General features: G+C 45.8%; 2 protein-coding genes across 2 annotated transcripts in view; both read right to left on the bottom strand.

The window, feature by feature from the left end:
- Positions 1-2,097, bottom strand: part of SDF4 (stromal cell derived factor 4) — a 248,560-nt gene extending 246,463 nt beyond the window's left edge. The window contains exon 1 of the mRNA XM_050909304.1: positions 2,087-2,097. The gene's annotated coding sequence lies outside the window, so the exon portion shown is untranslated. The remainder of the gene's footprint in view (positions 1-2,086) is intronic.
- ACAP3 (ArfGAP with coiled-coil, ankyrin repeat and PH domains 3) overlaps positions 1-19,468 on the bottom strand; it is a 95,332-nt gene extending 75,864 nt beyond the window's left edge. Inside the window, exon 1 of the mRNA XM_050909301.1 lies at positions 19,422-19,468. Within this exon, the coding sequence (XP_050765258.1) occupies positions 19,422-19,468 (47 nt within the window). The remainder of the gene's footprint in view (positions 1-19,421) is intronic.
- Between the last annotated feature and the right edge of the window lie 1,342 nt (positions 19,469-20,810).

The following is a 20,810-nucleotide window of genomic DNA, read 5'->3' as shown; positions in this document are numbered from 1 at the left end:
TCTAAGATGCTCTGCACAGTCACTCACATTCTTCCATCACAGAGAGAGCTTAATAAGCAGAGAGGCAGTGGGCAGAGTAATGCTATTTATATCAGCCATGATTTAAGTGAACATCTCCATCCACTGGAATGGAGATTCAACTGCTGCTGTTTTAATTAATGAAGGCCTCATTTGCTTTGGGAAGCAGGACCGCTGCCTATCAGTACATTGTTTAAAAAGGGCTTTTCTTCCACACATGAGCATTTCTGTTCTGAAAATGCTGTTACAGACTCACACAGCAGATTAACAAAGGAAATATTTTACTATGTGCCTTGTTCAAAGAGAGGGAGTGTAACTGTACACTGAGTGAAATAAAACCACATCTGCATTCAGCTAATACAAGCTGCTGGCAAGATGTAACTACAAGCTGGATATCCACCTGTAGTGCTAACCATTATGGCCATCCAACAGTGATCCACAGACTAACCACGTGCCAGGCTAAGGATGCTGTTCAGACAGACGCAGCTACTTGCCACACTTTTGTGCTGTACCTAGCATGGTGAGTGGTGGCAAGGGAAGAGTTTATGGCCTCTAATAGCAGGCAGGTTGTGTTTAGAGACCCTGACCCGTGTACAGCTCATTGAGAAGTCTATGAAGACCCCTGTTTGCAAGTATTCCCCACGCCTGCCCAAAAGGCAGGGAGCCCAACAGGTCTGACAAATAGAGGTATCTAACAGTGGAAATCTTGTCAGCATCCTCCATGCAGCCAACATCCTCTCACTGCAAAGGGAAGATGAGAATGCAGAGCCCTGAATGAGATGTCCTGGAAAGAAACAGGCCAAGGAGACAGAGTTCATGTGGGGAGGAGTGCCTGGTTTTGATCTGAGGCTGAGTCAAGGCCAAGCCACAGCCCTGGATTCTCGATCACTGAGATCACACAAGCCTGACTTGGAAAACAACTGACAAAACCTCCTCAGAACCGGTGACTGTGACACACCAATCAACCCAAAAGACACTAAATTCAGTCTTCCACTCAACCCAGAGCCAAAGCAGCTTTGCTCTGGCAGTTCGTATCCTGAACCATCTCACGGGCTAATGCTCTAACAGGACTTTGCCTCCATCCCAGACACAGGGATGATCCAAGGGCACTACAAAACCACCACATGTTCCTGGAGGATATGCAGGAATAACACACAGTATTCTGGTTTCTGTATTCTTTATATTCACATTTCTAAGGCTCTCTTTGTGCAGTGACTAGTTTATTCTCAGATCCGCAGCAGAAGGGAAGGTTCACTCTGCTGGCTTGCCAAGTCTTAACCATGGCCTTTGCTCTATTTTGTGGAGGGTTTCTGCACATTCAGATTATCTAAAATAAAAATCATCTGGAATAAGAAATAGAGGGCTGCTCTTTGTATTTGATAGCACCCGTGTCTATGCTATTGCTAAATGGGAACAATGGCTGCAATGATTTCTGCCTGGTCTATGGCTCACTGGACTTTCAGCACTTCAGCAAGGCAGCCAATCTCTGGCATGTCACCACAGAGTAGCTCTGATCCTTCCTAAAGCTTTGCTATCAGCCTGCAAACCTCCACAAAAACCAAGACCTGTTGCTACTAATCTCTGTTTCCCTTTCTGCTCAGAAGTGACAAAGCGGAATGCAACTCCTGCCTCACATTCCTCCAAGCCCACAGGAAACCATAAATCAGAAGAAAAGCATAACATCCAGAGAGAACTTGCAAAAGGCCAAACACTAGGATGGGCCGAGGGGCTGGGGAAAGGGAACAGGGAACCAGTAAAACCAGCCATAAGGTGAGCACTAACCCACACCGCCACCTTGGCTGGGAGAGGTCCTGCTCCAAAGAATGGAGGGAAATTGAGGGTCAGGGCAACTACAAGTCTTCCCCTCTTTCAAGGGAATACATATATAGATGTATATCTATATTCTTAATTTCCTTCCAATCCCTCCATTGCCTCTTCTGTAATTAAATAATAATAATAATTTAAAAACTTTTAGCACCAGAGGGTTAAACCTCCCCAAATGTCACCCTGGGCAGAGCTCTCAGCTGGCTTCAGCTGTACCTAATGACCCTGCTAGGAGACAGGCCACCAGCAGGAGGGAAGGCTGGCTGTGGGGTGGGAGAAAAAGCTGAGAAGACTTTGTGTTTGGAGGGAAGTGAGCGAGTAGTGCTCGGTCTGTGAGGTGCTAGCTTTGTTTGGCTCTTGAAGCCTACAGTTTGGAGTGTCCCGAAGCAACCCTGCAAGGCCAGTGTGACCTGCCTGGCCACGAGAGCACGGCTGCCACTGGCCTCTAAGAAACCAAGCTGGCTTGTTTGCACTCCTCCTGGGAGCTTGGACGACACAGGGAATTGTGGTTGGTTCAGTTTTGCTTTGCAAAGAGTCTGTTACAGCTCTGCATCCTCAGCGTGATCAACCCGGTCTGCAGCCAGGTAATGGGAAATGAATTGCCTGGCAAGTCTCCCTGGCTCTGTGATAGGACCTGCTCTATCTTCCTCCCATCAACTGAGGACTGTGGTTTAGGCTGAAGCACTTCTTTGTGGTTGAATGCAGCAAGGATCTGCTTCATTTAGAGGTGACTCGTCATTCTGGTCAAAATCGCTGAGATTTACTCTGGCCCAGATAAATCTATTTATAGTAAGTGTTATGCTAATTCCATACACCAGTCTGATCCACTTGTACTCACTGGAGCAATAATGCTTTCTGCTACCTGTTCTTTTTAACTACTTTGTGCAGCCAGCAGCCATGTTATTCTCGGTTCATCAGCTCTTACTATAAGATAGATGTGTACTTCCCCTTGCTTCCCTTTTCAGTGAACCATATAGTACTCCATTTCCTACAGCCCTGCTGATCTCCCTGTTGGAAATTGCTGGCTCAATCAGAGATCTGCATTGTGTTTTGAATAAGTGGGAGAAACCTAGGTAAAAACAGATTATGCAAGTAATTTTAAAGCCACTCACATCTAAGTCACTTTAAAAAAAAACTGAATTGCTTTTATTACCTTAATCCGAGGTTCATGTTATGTTTTGTAAAGAGTAATTCATTTACTGTCACTCTTGTGAACTAAGGAGTGTGGAGGGGATTTCACTCATCATTAAAATGCGTCTGTCTTTGGAATAAACTGTACCAATTGCTTAATGGAGAAATGGCAATAGAAGAGCTGTTTTTAGTGGTTTGAGTCTCCTATTTTTGTTCCAGGATAATGGAGTAAGCTGTATTTCTAATCTTGACTAAAATCTCTCTACAGATGGCTATAAGCATGATGCAGATGTGGAATGCTGTGCCAATGCTTTTTGATCCTAGGAGCACAGGAGAGTTTTCTGCAGTAAAAAACTGAGGTAGAACAGCAGAAGCTCAGATGATGTAAGTGACACTGAAACGATTCTGAGACACAGGGCCCTCATCTCTCTCCTCGTTGTTTTATTCTCATTTGTTTTTTTCAAAGGCTCAACTGAAAAATTTCTTTTCCCTTTTTGAGCCCAATGATTGCTCAAACACTTGAACATGTCATCAAATCTATCAGCTTCAGCTCCTTTCCTGCTAGGGAACTACAAGTAGCTAGCAGACTCAACTCTTCACTCCTTATAAAGTCCCAATGGGCAGTACAGTTAGAGATTGCTGGCTTGTCTTGCTGCAAGATGGGGTTTGGATTACTAGCGTGCTACGAGCAAGCTAGTACAGCCAGCAAGTGACATCAGCTTGCTGTCCTGCTGTTAAGAGCAGTCAGAGGTGGTCTCAGCACAGATTTTGAATGCTACAAGAACCTCCAAGTAGATAAACAATTAAAATAGGGAAAGTACAACAAGACATGAAAAACAGATTGCCCAAATCTGTTTTTCACTGGTACATGAATACAGATGTTTTCCTGGTATTTGGTGTTCTATTTACTCATGTTTTTCATGGAGGCTAGATGTAAGTATACAACCCTTAAAACCGTTTCCAGTATGTTTTCTCATGGGTGAAGAGACTCTGTGCCTAAACTTAGCTTAGCGCTAGCTTTGTTAATAGTGTTCATAACGTTTTGCACATGTTTTGCACAGCTACAGAAATATCCAAGTCTTTGTCTGAAACGTGCTAAATGTCAGTTTATGGCTCTTATCCTTCTACTGAGAGGCTGGAGGTGTATGTTTAGACAGAGTTTTGAAGCAAGATGAATAAGACTTCATATTTTGGTTGCATGCTGTTCCATTGACTTTAAATCAGTACATTAGTATTTAGCAAAAACTGACACCTCTCTTCAGGAGACATACAATGACAGATACGGCTTTTATGCACTCTGCTATATATACACAAGTACAGACTTTTTCCAGTATTGCTTCTCATTTATGTTCAAATTATAAAAAGGCCCACTGGAATTTATTAAAGTATTTGAGTTTACCAAGTACTTTTCCCATACACTGAATTCTTCATCACTACTTTCTGATAGCTAGTCTGAGCTCCTGGAGAATCAAGGCACTAAGCAACCTGATCTAGTTGGACCTGCTTTGAGAAGGGCATTGGATTAGATGACCTCCAGAGGTCTCTTCCAACCTAAATTACTCTAGGATTTAATGGCTTAAAGATGAAATCCTTCCTTAGCTCTTTTAATGCACTCCTTATGTAATGTATCTCATGATAACAGGTTTCCCCCAGCTTCTCTTTTGTAACCCACCGCCAAATGTTCAAGGAGACAATAGCAACTTGAGCATCTGGATCTCTCACCATCCAACCCTGATTGATCTGCAGATCATAATGTGTACATAAAGCAGAGATGAAATGCTATACAGAAGGCAGTTTACTTTTCACCACTCATCATTACAGCTTGGGGGGGAAATTCTGACAGAAGTTGCAGCAAACTATTTCCTACTTCTGCCCATAGTACTTGAGCAGCTTCTCAAATCTTGAGAGAAAAGGGAAGCAGCCCAACAATGTCATAGTACTGTTAATCTTCCAATATTGCTATTTCAGTGTGTGTGAAAAGGAAAATCCCATTAGAAAACTACTTGGTGAGGACAGGTAGATCAGGTCAGGAAATAGTATTGAACTAGAGTGCTTCCCTAGGGTAGTGTCTCTTCTCTACACAGCCTTTTTGGTGGTTTCAGATCAGCAGTATGCAGATGTCTGTGCAAACTATGGTAAAACCAGTAAGGAACATTGACCTCTCAGGGATTCTGCAGTCTGACTGACAGTAAATCAGACAGTTAACTTTAAAAAGGCACCATCCTAAGGGCAAAGGGGGTTCTCCACTTGCCAGAGCAGTCAGGACTACCCGTTTCTTGTTCAACGTTGTTCTTGCCCCCTTCAGTTCACTGAAAGTCATTTCTCAGCTAAAATGCTGAGCTGAGCGCCTCAAAGTGATGGATTCTCCATGCGGACCATTTCACGGGCCAGCCATGTGCACTAATGCTGATGAACTGGCAGAGCAACTGACAAAGATCATCTGGTAGCTACCACACAGCAACTTCCATCTTTAGCTCATCAGAGCATAGCACTGTTTCTGCTAATAGCTAGTAATATTTCTGGTTATCAAACTGAATGGATCTCTACCTTCCCCTTTCTGTTCTGAATATCTGTTTTGCAGAAGAATGACACAGCTGCGAGATTCAACCTCTCTGGTTCAATGTGCAGTAGATCTTAGCACCACACCTCTAATACACTTTGAGAAAAGTCCAGGAAGAGATACAGGTCTCTGCATCTGAAATCTGCATGGACAACTGCACTCCTGCGGTTCAGTATTCTCCAGGCCTCTCTGAGAATCACAGTGTGCAGTTCAGTTCCTGGAATGTCACTCAGAAGAAGGATGCAAGAGAGGGCTTTGAGTTCTGGAGAAGAAAATATCATCCAGAGACTCATCATGAGCAGACTAGGTGAGGCAGCAGACACCACAACACACCTGTCAGTCCAACGGCACTGTGCAGCCAGAAGATGACTTCTCCTGAACCAAATTTCTGGCTCTTGCTTTGTGCTGACCTGGGCCTGCTGTGTCTCCCACAGAGAGAGGTAACTTGCCTTATTTGACCCTCTCGAGCTAGTTCATCCATCTGACAAGTTCCACAAACAGGACTCCAGTGAGACACACACCCAGAAACAGGCATGCTAATGACCAAACATCCTCCACCCTCACGACTTCATCAGGTGGGTCATTTGCATTTTCCCATGAGTGATACTTTTTCTTTCCTACACACTTTGATCCAGCTTGCTAAGCAACTTTAGAGCAGAGATTGCTTGTCTGCTCATCAGAAGGCATTTCCCTTCCTGGGTCGCAAGGATTGAGCTTTTGCAGTGGCAATATGGAAACTGCACAGCAAAGACTGAATGCAGCAATATCTGAGCTGAAGAAAGAAACATCATGTGGGCATGCAACTCCTCAGATGACATTTGTTTGCTTTCTTTTACAAGCAAAATGGATTTATCAAAAACTTGCATCAAACAGTTCTGTCTTCTCCCCAAGTGAACTCAGCGGCATCCGTTTACCAACAGGGCTGGACAAGTTCCAGCAAGCTTTATTGAGACTTCCCCTAGTCCATAGTTTAGCTCAATCCACCCTCCCCCAGCAGGGATCTCTTTCAGCACTAAATGCTCCTTGTTTCTTTTTTCTCTCCCTCCCCTGGGCCTTGGCTCAGAACTGGAGCTCCCCAACCTCTATGCTCCTTTTGTCTGTGTCTGAAAGGCTTTTCCTGTGTCGTGTCCTGCCAAACACAGCAAAGGTCTTGCCCTCTCTGGCAGCAGAAGTGCTGAAAATGCTGACTGACCTCGGGGCAACAAGGGAGGGTACTTGCCCCTGCCTTTGCCTTGGGAGAGCTGGGTGTCACTTGTGCCCTCTCGGAGGTGCCAAATGTTTTTTGCTGTGTCCCAGTGCCACAAAACAACTGTTTTTTTCCTGTACAGTACTGATACCAGTAAGTAACACAACCCTTTCCTAAAGTCATGAGAGTTTATGGCTGTGCTACTTCAGCTGGTGATGCATGAAAGCTTGCTGGGGGAAATACGAATAAGTGTCCTAGACACTACTCATCCCTTGCTTTTATTTATTACTCTCAAGGGTTGGGGATGGTCCCATTTTTCTAGTTCTGACTTCCTCTTACACTTCTCCAGAGGGAACAGAACTGTTGTGATGTGGCTGAGGTTGGGGAATTAATTCTCATGTAAAGGATTAGTGTCTCAGTCATCAACCTTTAGAAAAGGACATTCTTTTGAGTGCAGCTAGCAGGACTTTTACCAGCTACAGATTGCTTATCTGCTCTCTGTGGCCATATGATGGACTGTCACATCCCTTTGAGCTAGTAAATCATCCTTGCAAGAGGTACCTTACTGTCCTGCTGCATACCCGATGTTGTTTTGGACCCTGCTCTGGAGATAGGATGGTTAGGCTCATATACAAGGAGGAAATTCCCAAGCTCACACAAAAAGCCAAAATGTTGGGGGTAGAGGGAATCATTGGGCAGGAAACGGGACCAGTGCTGCTTGGAGTAAAAATTAATACGTCTTCTGTACTGAATGATGTGGCCCAGGCAAGGGAGAACAAAGTTGGCATTGTAGTAACCGGGCCTCAGCAGCAGAAAAAGAATTGAAGCACAAAGTCAAGGGTCAGAACAACAGGGTTCAGCCCTGTAGGATTCACAGATATTCATCCTCCATACTGAAAACTTAGCTAGAAACTTCCACTTCTTCATTTCTTGGCATCTCACATCTCATCTCAACCCACACAGTTCAGAACTGCAGGTAAAAGAGAAGTATGGAGTACTAAACTATGAATAATTGTGACGAACACAAGCAAAGATTAAAGTCCCTGAGGCTAGATGCTATAGCATTTTGACTTCTGAGAGAAGCCTTTTCCCATCCCATCAACATATATATCAGCTTGGAGTTTTCCACTGTCTCAGTCCTGTTTACTAGTTTGGCATTTTCCCATAGTTTTATGCATTATCTCTGAATTCAGATGAGTCAGTGGTACATCAAGAGCTTGCGTTATTCCAAACTCCTAAACTCAATCTGGCAGAACTGGTTTTATTACACTCTTTGAACACTTAAGGCAGGCATCTTTCTACAAACGTCAGCTTGCTGCCTTCTCTTCTTCCAACCTTCAGGTGGGCTCTTCTCTGCAAATCCAAGAGCACCATCTGAAGTGCCAGCCTCCAGATGGTGCAAGCAAGAAAAGCCGGGAAGTGTGTGGGATGAGCAGTGTGTGGGAAGAGAAGTGTGTGGGAAGTGTGGGGTGGGGTGGGGAAGGGAAAGGGGCCTCCTGCTATGTCAGTGCTATCACAGTGGCTGTTTCCTACATCCTGGGGTGAGGTCACAGTGCGGGGACAAATCCATACTTCCTGCCAAAAACTGGGTTTATCAGAGAGAACAAAGGGGTGATATTCTGAAAAGAAACTGAGCTGTGGGAAACAGCATTGTTTGACTGAGCTAGAATGGAGCAGGAACAACTGACATGCTTAAATAGCCATTCTTCAAAATAGTTATGGAGATTTCTGCATTACCCCAATATTGCAAATGCAGCAGGACCATGCTGATGTTTAAGCTGGTGTTCTTCTCAAGTGCATGGGCATAAAATGGCCTCAAAGCAAGCCACAAGTGTGTATACTTGCATAACCTAACTTTTCTTTGTCGTAGGAGTACAGATAAATCTCCTTTAGCTGCTCCCTATGTCCATGGAGATACTTTACTGTAGCAATATATGTGGACCATGTCTGTAAAATTTACACACGTAGTATACTTTATTTTCAGCCCGATGGTCAGAGATTTAGCAGACAAAACCATATGTCAGTCTCCTCTACGTACTGTTAAATAAAGACTGGCACAGCTGCTTGGATGCTGAGAAAGGACTACAAGCTATATGTCTGCATCTGAATGCATGTACATGCAGGCCATACAGCTAAATTTTATTTCCATAAAATATCCTCTTACCTTATCAACAGGCAGATGTATCCAACCCTTGGAAACACTGCATGTGCACATATGCACTTACACACATGTTCACACATGCTGTTTCTATTAGCAGTAGCATTTAATAAAGAGTATGGAAATTATTAAGCCCTGCTGTAGTGTGATGAAGCAGACTGGGTATGCAGAGAACGGATTATCTCACTCTCTGATATTATATAATCTGTTTAGACTGTGCCACTTTATGCTTATTTAAGGAGTGAATGAGCACTTCACTCTGGGATGTGCCACCCATGAGTTCTGACATCATCCCTTTAATCCACTGTAATGAATATACTGCTTTGCTTTTTAGCCATTCCCTTGCTATATTCAGTAAAAGTTCTGTACTAGAACGATTACTCTCAGAGACCATGTACATGTGTGTGTGTTATGCCACAGTGAATGAAGTGATGGTTAACTATCAGAGCAACAGAATGTTCTCCGCCTCCCTCAAGGAGACCTGGCATATAAGCAAAGTAAACTTCTGCAGATAAGGTGAAGCAAGACAAAAACGTAACGTGTGTGTGGGCACACTCTGCTGTAAATGTACCACACTGCATTTAGTTAACCTTGTATTCAGTGGATTGGTATGGGCTGTTGAGAACAGACATACAACCTTTCCGTTATTTTTTTCTGGTCCTTTCTTCCTTCCTATAAATTAAAGTCTCTGAACTGAATTCCCTTCTTTACAATATGAGAGGCCAGAGGAGACAGCAACATGCAAAAATAAAAAGATCTGTAGATGCACTGCTTTAAAACAAACCCTCTCCAGTAAGCCAAAACATTTACCCCATCAAGTGAAAAGAATGGAACATTTTGCCAAGAGGTTTGTGCAGGGGCAATTATCTTGCCTCATTTTCTTCTTTTGGGAGCAGTGGCTCAGAGGAGTAACCAGCTCCTGCAGCAACATGTGTGACTTGCTACTTCTTTGACCTGTGTTGGTATTGTCTCGCCTAGTTTGTCAGGGCAGATGCATGCCTAGGCTCTGTTCGTACGCACGGAACTGGTGGCAAAGCCAGTTTCCTCACCACCAAGCATGTGCAGGAAGAAACACATAAAGACTCTTCTCTAAGTCTTCTAGAGGAATAGAGTCTCCAGCATAGCCTGTCCTCTTTTCTAATCTATTGCAATAGAAGTAGAAACACTTTTCCCTTTCTTCTAGCAGCTCGCACAACAATGGGCAGAACATTAAGCATGATGCTTTTCCCTTGTTGGTACATGGCCAGCCACATGGGTGTTGTGACTGCAGTTGTGGGCAGCTCCTTCTGGGCTGAGGGCCAGTCTGGATGCAGCTAGGCATGGATGCAGTGGAGTTGCAGGAAATCAGCCTCCACCCTCCTTGCAGTCCATAGGAATAATTGTTCATTATCCTAGTTCTGCTCCCTGTCCTATGGGGTCCTACAGAGAGGAAGGCTGGCAGCTTACATTCTAGCTGCTGTGTACCGGGGAGTAGAGACATAATTCACCTCCTTGCAGCCTGAAAGATATACACATCTCCGTGGGGCTGCAGTTATGCCATGTAGTCCATCCCCTTGGCCCGGGACGGAGTCACACAGCTCCCTAGTGCTCCAACGTACTCCATGCAGGGAATTTTGCACCTCAAATTCCTTGCCTTGCCCATTCCAAGATCTTAACAGAGCAGGCTCTGCAGTGTGTCAGAGAAGATAAAGCAGCAATTAGAAAGCTACTGGCAGGTAAAAATCTCAGCCTTCCATACTGGCCACGATGCCTGCTTTCCCCTGTCCCTCCACGTCTGCAATTGCTGGTCAAAGAGGGAACAAATTCTGCTCTTGGTTCACCTTCCTTTCCCCACAGGAAAAGTTAGCATGGCATCGTGTTAGCACGGAGCCAAATCCGCTTTCTTTTTTTTTCACTTCCTTTCCTCCACCCTCATTTTTAAAACAAGCTTTACATTAGACAGGAACCACATTAATTATGGGAAGAGCTAACAATCTGTGTGTGTAACAAACACTTGGGAAATAGCAGTCAGGAATGACTGTAAATGTCTGAAATCAGAATACAGCCCTGATGTAGAGGAGAACTGCAAGCAAACAAGCAAGCAAACACTCTTGGCTCCAGGGAAACATTCTGTCCTGTCCCCAAAATTCAAGCAAACTTGGATTGCAGGTCTGTCTAGGGCTCTTTTCTTTATCCCAGATAACCGAACTTACAAAGCTAGCAGTAGCCTGGTTTTTTAAGCAAAGCCAGTGCTTAGGAAGCCAGAAAAACTCATAGTTCCACCGGCCTTCCTGCTGCAAAAAAATTAATACTGTGGCTGAAATTTCACAGTGTTATGAAACCAGGTTTTAAAGGGATCGTCACCATTTCAGAAAAGCTTGGGATTCCAAAGCTCTTGTGCTTGATTTTCATTCCTCCCTCCCATCCCTGCTCTTCCACTGCCCCTTGAGAACAGAGCAGTTTAGGACGCTTAGAGTCGAGGTTTTATGGGGTTAGCAGTTTCAGGTAGCTTTTAGGTGCAGGAATCAACATAAACTTATTTTGCAATGGCTACAGGAAAGTGCTAAGTCGTGGGGAAACTGTCTCTCTCACCAGCCCCATGTATCTGAACAGGGACTAGGCATGCATGTTTGACCTGACAAAGTATGTAAGACAGTATGGACGCAGCCTAGAGACAACTGCATCCAGACCCAAAGTCACTCTTGTAGCTCTGATTACAGGTCTCAGCCTTCATGCTGTTCCTAACTTCAAATAATCTAGCGCACACACTTTCCATCCTGAATTCATCTGTTACCCTGCTAAGCTCTAATACCAAACTGAAAGTCTTCAGCCTCCTTATGTCCATTACGTGACTTGAACAGGGTCTCTCAACTCACTGTACCTCTGTTAGTAATCCCAGGGTATGCGTCCTACAAATCAGAAAATTCTGTTTAACTGGAGAAGGGGACTTGCAAGATCCCCTAGCATGTATTTAACTAACTCAGGAGTTGTAGCAGAATTTACAATGCCCTGATCTGTGCATTAGCAGATGAGACAGTGCTTTATTCCTTATCCAGTGATTACAGGTCAAAGCTGAACTGCCCTACTGACAGTGCAAAACTTTGCAAAAGCACACAGATTAACAGAGGCTGTCACTGATAACACTGATAATGTGCAACAAGCTCCCATCTCAGGATGTCTGGCACAGGGGAGGCCAGCCAGACACGCAGTCCAAGCTCCTCCAGGCAAAGGATTCTCCACCATGCTGTTGCATCCCTTCTCCCTGACCAGACTGGAGAGCAGCCTTGATGATGCCACTGAGACCAAAAAAACCCAGCCTGACTCCAGGAGTCTGCACTGCTTTCCTGTCTCTAGGAGGCATAACGAAATGAAGGCAAATGGCTGGCTTCTCTCAGGCTGGGAGAGGTCCCCAGTGTGTGCGGCAGCAGTACACTGCCCTCCTTTCTAGCCCTCCTCCCCTCGGAGCCCAGTGCTGGAACGCCATACTTTCGTACCTAAAGGGATCACCAGAAATGAATGATTAATCAATCAGTGCTGATGGCATCACGTTACTGAAGGTGCTTTGTCATCACAAACATTAATTATTTCACAGGCTCTTGACTCAGATACACAGTGTGACCCTTCCATCCTGTCCCTCTCCCTAAGCTAAGGAAAATGAAACAGAGGAGCTGTTGAAATGAATAAAAGGGACTTTCCTCAGTCGCACAATCGCTGAGTGCCAAAGCAAGCAGTAGCCCGCAGCCCCTGGACTCCCCATTCTCCACTCTAGCTAGCAGAGAGCCTGGGTTCCCTTCAGATGAAGGCTCGACACCATTGTTTCACATCACCACAAAACTGGCTTTGTGGCACCTTTCCAGCTTCCTGAGCTTCAGCAGTGTGAGTGACAACGGAGTCTGACTTATCCCTAGAATGCAAAGCTCGCTGGCTTTGCAGTAACACACATTTCAACAGGAGCCTGTCTAGAGTCCACATGAATGAGGCTATGCCAAATAATGTTTCATTGAACTCTTATTCTACGTGCTCACTTGGCCATGCTGCAGTCCTTTGAGGAGCAGGGTTGGAATCCAGAGACACTGTATGGTGCCAAGACAACCAGCAAAGCACAATTATCAAGACATGCAGCACTCACCAAGGAAGAATGGATGACTCTCCCACAGATAATTTCAATAGCACAGATAAGCTAGCATCAGCATCTCTCAGCCACACTACCTCTGGGTCTAATTACCCTCTTCCACCACAGGGTTATTGCTCTCTTGTTTTTTTTTCCTTTTAGCAAGCTTTGTCATCTAACTTCCAACCCTCTTACATTCTTTATTACAGCTAGAAAACTAGCAACTAGCAAAACCCTGATCTTGGCTTTCTCAGTGGCTTTTGGCCATCCTAATAGGACAAGGCCTATGGTTCCTTGTGGTGTTGCCCTCTGGAAGGCTTTGAGAGAAAGCAGTCCAGACTCACACCCTTAGCATGTGACAGCCAGAGTTTTATACTTTGCAAAGCTTCTCCTGCAAAATCATTCAGGTTGAACAGCTTTCTCCTCACACTTACCTCATGGCAACCAGAAGGAGAGCCATGGAGAGAGGAAAATGTCAGAAGACTATCACTGACCAAAGAGATGATTTTCATCTCTGTGTAGCCACATACATCCCAGCCAGCAGAAAGACAACAGAGAGGAACAGCTACTGAAAATGACAGCAAGCAACTTCCAACTCAGAAAGTGATCTGTTAGACAACTAGAAAAATTTCAAAGTTTGCAGATGTTCTTACAGGGTGCATACTATTACAAAGCAAGATGTGTTACAGGAGTGTTATTCTGGTAACAAAGTCAATCGTTAAATTATGAAATATCAAAATTTCTCTTGTCCGTATGCTACACCATGAAACTTAGGAGCTGTAGCTCCCATGAGCAGCCTGACAGATTGCATTTCTGAGTTTAGTATCATCCACTACAAACTCATACCTTCTAAGTCTGGGCACTTTTATCTTGGGAAAAAAAAATAATTAAAAAATCCTTTCCTGATTTGGACAGTTGGGATGGATCAGTGGGGTTTTAGCTTCAGAACCTTGGCCCTTTAGTATACCCTGCTTAGGCAGTTCACAATTCAAAGTTACTAAGGAAACTGCTTGCCAAAATTTTGGCATAAAATACCATTTATGAAGCCAAGCCAGAGATCTCAAGTCAGTTGTCACCCAGTCAGTTCTCTCGTACCAGGGGATTTTCCCTGACTATACATTGAATAAATACCTTCAGATCTGCCTACAGTAATGCAGGCTGAAGGACTGCAGCTTTTTCCCAAGTACTTCAGGATTCACATGGTAGTTTTGATGACAGGGAACCTCAGATTAAGGGACTTCTGCTTCCATGTACTTCTGTGATACCACCTATGGAGGAAAAAAAACCTGTGCCACGCAAGGGTCCTGCTGTGATCGGCTGTGAATGTGATTCACCTGACCCAAGAGCAGTTGAAATGTAACGCAGCCTCGATTGCAAAGGAGGCACCTTTGGGTGAAGTTGTCACAATTTCAGTCTAGGTATGGCACGTCACGTACAAACTGCCACAAATACACATGGGCGGGGGGGGAGCCAACCCAATAGATTAGGGATGGACCCCACCATTAACCATGCCCCAGTACGACCCTGGTAAAGGCCAGATTTGGTTCTGTATGACTGACTTGGGGTCACTTTAAAGTGATACCCAAAAAGGGTGGCTGGAAGCCAGGAGAGGAAACAAAGCCTCGCTGCATTTGGAAAGCACCACACTGATGTATAGATATTTAGGGGCTGGATGGATAGGATGGACTGCTGTAACTGGGAGAGCATCTCATGGCTGGTACTGTGAGAGGAAGTAACTATATGGTGACATCTTTGCTTTGACTTCTCCCTTTACATTCTTCAGACTCTTTGACTTTAGAAGTGCAATGATAAAGAGATAAGAAATAGAATAAATAGATAAAGACAGGTATTATGATTGATATAGATAGTATCGTGCTGCTTTTGTGATAATATCTTCTCTCTCGTGCAACTAAACCAGCAAGTGATGGAAATTGTACTCATTAGTCTGTGATTCAAAAAGAAGCTCTCTACGTAGGCGTATCTTCATGCAACTGCAATCAGTATCAAGGATCTTGCTTACATAAGAAGCCTTGTGTAACAAAAACCAATTTCAAATCAATGCATGTGCTCTTTTTCTTAAACTGATACAGTTAAACAGATGAAGATTCTTTGGCCATTCTGGGTGTAATTTAAATTTGCTTTTAAGCAACTTAAGCTAATAAGTTTGGCTTACCTCAAACTGCATGTCAATGGCGTGCAGCGTCAATTGACACAAATCACACAGAAGCCACTAAAGTTTTTTTCTGCAGAGGCCTTCACTAACACACATTCACACAGCATGGATGCATTAAAACTGGTTATGCTAGCTTTAAACTTGTCTAATTCAATCTGTTATCAGACTTAGGAAGATCAGTTTGACTAAGGGTTTTAATTCTTCCCATTCTGTTTGAAACACCCTAGTAAGAGAAAATATTTTCTAAATGTACCTGTTTTTCCACTTTCTTCTCCTCTGGCTAATGACAATTTTTTTTTTTTTCTGGCATCCTTCACGGAGCTAGAATACATGCCTGCATTTTTCTCTGCCTAATGAGAGCCGCAATAACGTGCAGGCAGTGCTGCACACTGCTAGAGCAAACATCTCTGCCTATGTCTGTGGGTCACTGCCTAATGACAGTGCTGCTCCAAGGAGTCCTGTGAGTTTCTGAACTACTGCGTTACAGCCAGCCAAGAGGCTGCGAGGCATGGGGGAGGTGAAGACTGGCACCCCTCAGATCTGGGCACGTACATGGTCTTGTGTAGCCTATGCCTCAATTGCAGGTCTCCCTTTCCTGCTAAGCAGTACAGAGGTCCCTTGGTGGCCTGGGGCTTGGATGTATACGGAGGGATGCTGTTAGCTGTCTGTTCCCTTAGGTCATGGTAGCTGTAAGGGCTCCTCATGAGAAGATTCCAGCATCTGAGTCACTGTGCTACAGTCAGAGCGCAGCACCTCCTGGCTCACCCCACTGATATGCAGCCCGCTCTGTAGTGGGTAACCCTGACCTCACAACAAGTCTGATTAATAAGGTTACTTAATAGCAACAACAACTACAATAGCAATGTTAGTTAAGGAAATAACCGCTTATTTCCCTCCCTTGTGGGAATTACCACAGAGGCATTTGGGGTTTTCTGTGACCCACAGAGTGCTACAGCCAGGTCCAACCTCTGCAATTTGTTCCTACTCTTCCCTTGTCCTCCTGATTGTTCCTAGAATGCATTTACACCCAGAATGAGTAATGATGTCCCTACCTGTCCCTTAGTACCAAGCGACTCTTGCCTGAGCAAGGAGGGAATAAAGGTAGGGGGGTAAGCCTTGGGAGCTGGCAGTAAGCCCGAGGACTTCCATTTTGCAAGAATGAGCGAAATTTACTCATCTAGCACTGTTGCTTAACAGATCTGCAAGGGTAGGGGCAGTAATGGGTTCTTCTTTGCATCACTTCAGACCACTGGCTTCCGTGACCGAGTGGAACAAGTCAGAAACGTGTTTCTGGATTTCCCAGACTCCTGCTAGTTAAACAGAAGGCTCTGCATGTCAGGGAGATGAAAGCCACAATATCTATTGGGGTTGCATTCAAATGTGCTAGAACTGGTCTTTCAAGGTAATTATACTTGTTTACTGGAATTGAATATACATGTCTCTACAAGATGCCTTACAGAAATAAGGCTTATCTACCAATCTAAAGATCTATACATATTTAAGTAACGCAATTTTCTTTTTTTTAAAGTTTTCTTTGTAGCAACTGGTCCCTATAAAGTAGGAAGCAATGATGGATTGAGTGTATATTGAGTATTGATTTGGAGTGTTTTGACACGTAATTGGATTTGATTGCTAAAGTAGACTAGTTTGGTAGCCTTATTATGGGATGCTTAATACAGTGTTTGTTTATGCCTGTGCAATATTTTTTTTGAGGTTTTTTTTTCTCCCTGTGTATAACAAACAGAAAACAATTTAATTATCTTGAAGGCTCACTGTTGAGGAGAATAAGCCAATTGTAAAAGATGGCACAACCCTTCACCGGGAAGTGCAAAAGGGCTCTGTGCAGCAGTGGGTGCCAGCAGAAAAGGGAGGGTGATTCCTAGCTAAGGGACTGGTATGGGAAATCTGGATTAAATTTTTGCCTCTTCCACAGATGTTTCCTATGGCAAGTGAATTTACCTATTGCTGTCTCAGTCTCTGTTGAGAAAGTGGATTATATGCTACCTTCTCTTACCTCATTTTTATCTATATTTTTGTATATAGTTTAGCTTGTATGGTATTTTACTTTTTCTATAGTTGTAAGATTTTAGGGACATGTTAGTAAGCATCTCTGCCATGCACTATGGAAGAAGTCCTGTCCCTTACAGGCATCTAAGGATTCTCTTGTATTATAAACAAATAATTGTAACAGAAGAACTAATTAAAGAGTTGGGAGGAAGAAAAGCATACAAGGAGGATAAAATCGGTACCCTTTGAGAAAGTCTGAAGAATTCTATTTTGTTCTTTTTTTTTTTTTTTGCCATAGGCCTGCTAATGTCAGTATTTTCTCACTGTTGGAGGTGTTCGTAGTTTACATATTCCCCTGCTACGTATACTTCAGCCTTCCTGAAATATACAGGCTTATTTCTCTAGTCTAATCTCTTGTTCTCCCTGTAACAGGCAGACTGTGTCTGGCCATTTGGGAAATAGTTCATAATTCCATGCTTAAATAACTGGCTTTTGATAAAGGTCCAACACAGTGCTCTGAGAGCTGTTTTGTTTTTATGGATGGAGCAGACAGAGCAGAATGATGTTGCCTGCATACTAAGAAACTTGGCCTGAAGCCCACACACACCAAAGGCAAAATAAATAAATAAGCATATCAATCAATCTTGACGTCACCAGGAAAAGGGTCACTGCCATGTGGAACGAGACATCTGGACAGTGAAGTCAGTGCTCTGGAAGGATGCCACTGAACAGTTCACATGTTCTGCAGCACAATAGGATAAAATGACAGTCAAAAAAGAAAAAGGGGGGGCGGATAAATTCTAATTGATGCTAAGTGTGCAGAGGTTTAAAGAAGGAGCTGCATACCTTCTACAAACCTGTCCATGCATCTAACTTCTTTCTGATGAAAAACTCCCATTATTCCAATACCAACCAGGCACACAAATAAGACCAGCCTGTCATCTCACATGACACTGTCCATTGCACTTTCGGAACCAGCTTTGGAACAAGAAGGAGCAGGATCTTACCACGCAACTAAAATTAAAACATGTGGAGGAGCCCTACGTATTCCCATATGCAGGGATAAAGAAGATGCACTTGCCCAGGTATTTGTGTTACCTGCAGCTGTACACAACCACACACATACATACACAAAATGACAATTGTTCAGAGTAGCCACAGCAACAGACCACTGCAGCCTTTCATATGAATCTTGCATTCCAAGAAATTATTTTTAAATGCACTTAAAGGAAAATACAAACTGTTCTATTTAATAAACAAAAAGGTTTTGAGAAGGAACAACAAGAAATGTCTGCAGGGAAGGAGAGACCCCTTGATAACTCTTTCCCCTGTACACACAGCCAACCAACTTGCTTCTACAGGCTATTGTCTTTCTTTCCCTCTGTCCCCATCCAGGCACAGTATTGAAAGCAGCAGCAGATTGTTAGCTATGGAAGCTCTGATATTCCCTTTATAGCATCAGGACATCCTAGCCCATCCGGACACCTAGCCAGGATGCTCCTGGCACAATGGAGCATCTGTACCCAGAATGTGGAGGCTCCTCTCCAGCCCTGGGCATTTCTGAAGCGGTCTGATTTACATGCAGCACAGCCAAGACGGAGTCTTTGTTGTCATAGCCTGGATTCCTTCTTTCAAGACCGCTGAAAAAATCCACCCTCCGAGAGACGGGAATGTGACTGCATGGCAAATGACCGTATTTCTTAGCACTGGCTCTTCGGGCGGTTTAAATCAGCACTGTCCAGCTGATCCCCACAGGGTGATGCCAGTTTACCCTGTCACGAATGGGATCCGGCACTGCCTGCTGGGTGCTACAATCAGTAATTTTTCATCTGCAAAGCATCCGAACCGAGCCGGGCAAGGCGGCGAGGCGGGCAGGATGCAGTGCAGGAGCGGGCAGCGCCTGCAGGCCCGCGGCACCCCCAGCGCTCGGCGGAGAGCGGTGGGCCCGGCAGCCCCAGCCCCAGCCGGTCGCGGGGCCGGGGGTCGGCTGGCCCGGCTCCCCTCTTCCCAGGGCGCCGGCGGCCGCCCCGGCCCACCGCTGCCGGGGCTCGGCCCGGCGGAGCGCGCAGCCGGCAGGGCCCTGCCCGTGTCCCCGTGTCCCGGTCCCCCGCTCCCCCCCGGCTTACCGCGGCCCCCCGCCGCCTAAAGCGATTAGCGGAGCGGAACGTGGCGGCGCCCCGCGCCCCGCTGCTCCGCCGCAGGGGCTGCGCGTCCGGGGCTTGGGCTGGAGCGGGGGGCGGGAGGGGGGGGACGGCGGGGCGCCGCGCCGCTTACCGGAACCGGGGCGAGTCCTTGATGCACTCCTCGAACTCCACCGTCATCCTGCCGGCTCAGCCCGCGCCGCGCTCAGCGGAGGAAGCGCATCGCCCGCCGGCAGCCAAGGACGCGCGGGCGAGCGCCCGCCCCCCCGCGCCCGCCGCACACGCGCCCGCCGCCTCGGCGGGGATGAGCGCGCCCCGCCGCCCGCCCGCCCGCCGCCGCCCCGCGGCGCGAAGGGCCGGGCTGGCCCGGGCCCAGCGCGGGGCCGCCCGCGAGCAGGAGCGGGAGGGCAGGGCCGCCCGCCGGTCCCCTCCCGGGCCGCCCCTGGGCCGCCGCCGAGTCGCCGAGCGAGCGGGCAGCGGCGCCGGGGTCCGCGCCTTGGCAGGCTGCCTCGCGGCTCCGGTAGGCTGGGAAACACGGTTCCCTTCCCCTCTCCTCGCCTGTGCTTTCTGCTCTCTGTTTTTAGGTGAGGATGGGTTCTCAGACGACACTCGTGACACTGAAGCGTGTGTTTGTGGGCTGAGCTGGCTGTGACAGTGGCCGCCGCCTCGTGCACCAGCTCACGCTAATTGCGTGGCTGAGCGATTAGCTGGAGGTGCAGCCGGTCGTTTGCACGGAGGATTGCCACCAGGTTGTGTGCACTGCAGGAAAAAAAAAAGTGTCTGGGATGCACAGTGCGATTCTATACCAGCAGTGTCAAAAGGATTGGCATCAATCCTGTTACTGCTTAATCTAGTTTTTAATTTTCCGTACACAGTGGATTTGCTGCTGCCATCAGCCATGCAGTAAATCTGCAGTAACTCCTCTGAAGCCAACGTAATCACCCAAGGAAGGAAGACATCTGGGCTTGTGGGTCCAGCTGAACAGATCACGTTTGCTGCAGGACATAGCAATGTCATGTGGCATGGATAAATGAGGCTAATTACAATGGGCTTAGTTCGGATCCTCCACCCATCAAGCACCACAGACAGAAGAACAGTATAAACTGCATCATTCACTGCAAGTTTCGTATTAATTTAAGACTGAGAGAAGGGCCTGAAGTGTAAATCGCCATGTTTTAAGAAAATGCATCCTGTGTAATATGGACCAACACAAGAAGGACATGGACTTGTTGGAGCGAGTCCAGAGGAGGGCCACGAAGATGATCAGAGGTCTGGAGCACATCTCCTATGAAGACAGGCTGAGAGAGTTAGGGTTGTTCAGCCTGGAGAAGGCCAGGCTCCAGGGAGACCTTACAGCAGCCTTCCGGTACCTAAAGGGGCCTACAAGAAAGCTGGAGAGGGACTTTTTACAAGGGCATGTAGTGATAGGACAAGGGGTAATGGCTTTAAACTGAAAGAGCGTAGATTTAGATTAGATATAAGGAAGAAATTCTTCACTATGAGAGTGGTGAGGCGCTGCAAC

Source organism: Gymnogyps californianus, chromosome 21 (assembly GCF_018139145.2).
Source record: "Gymnogyps californianus isolate 813 chromosome 21, ASM1813914v2, whole genome shotgun sequence".
Classification (NCBI taxonomy): domain Eukaryota; kingdom Metazoa; phylum Chordata; class Aves; order Accipitriformes; family Cathartidae; genus Gymnogyps; species Gymnogyps californianus.
This window is presented reverse-complemented; position numbering and strand designations above follow the sequence as displayed.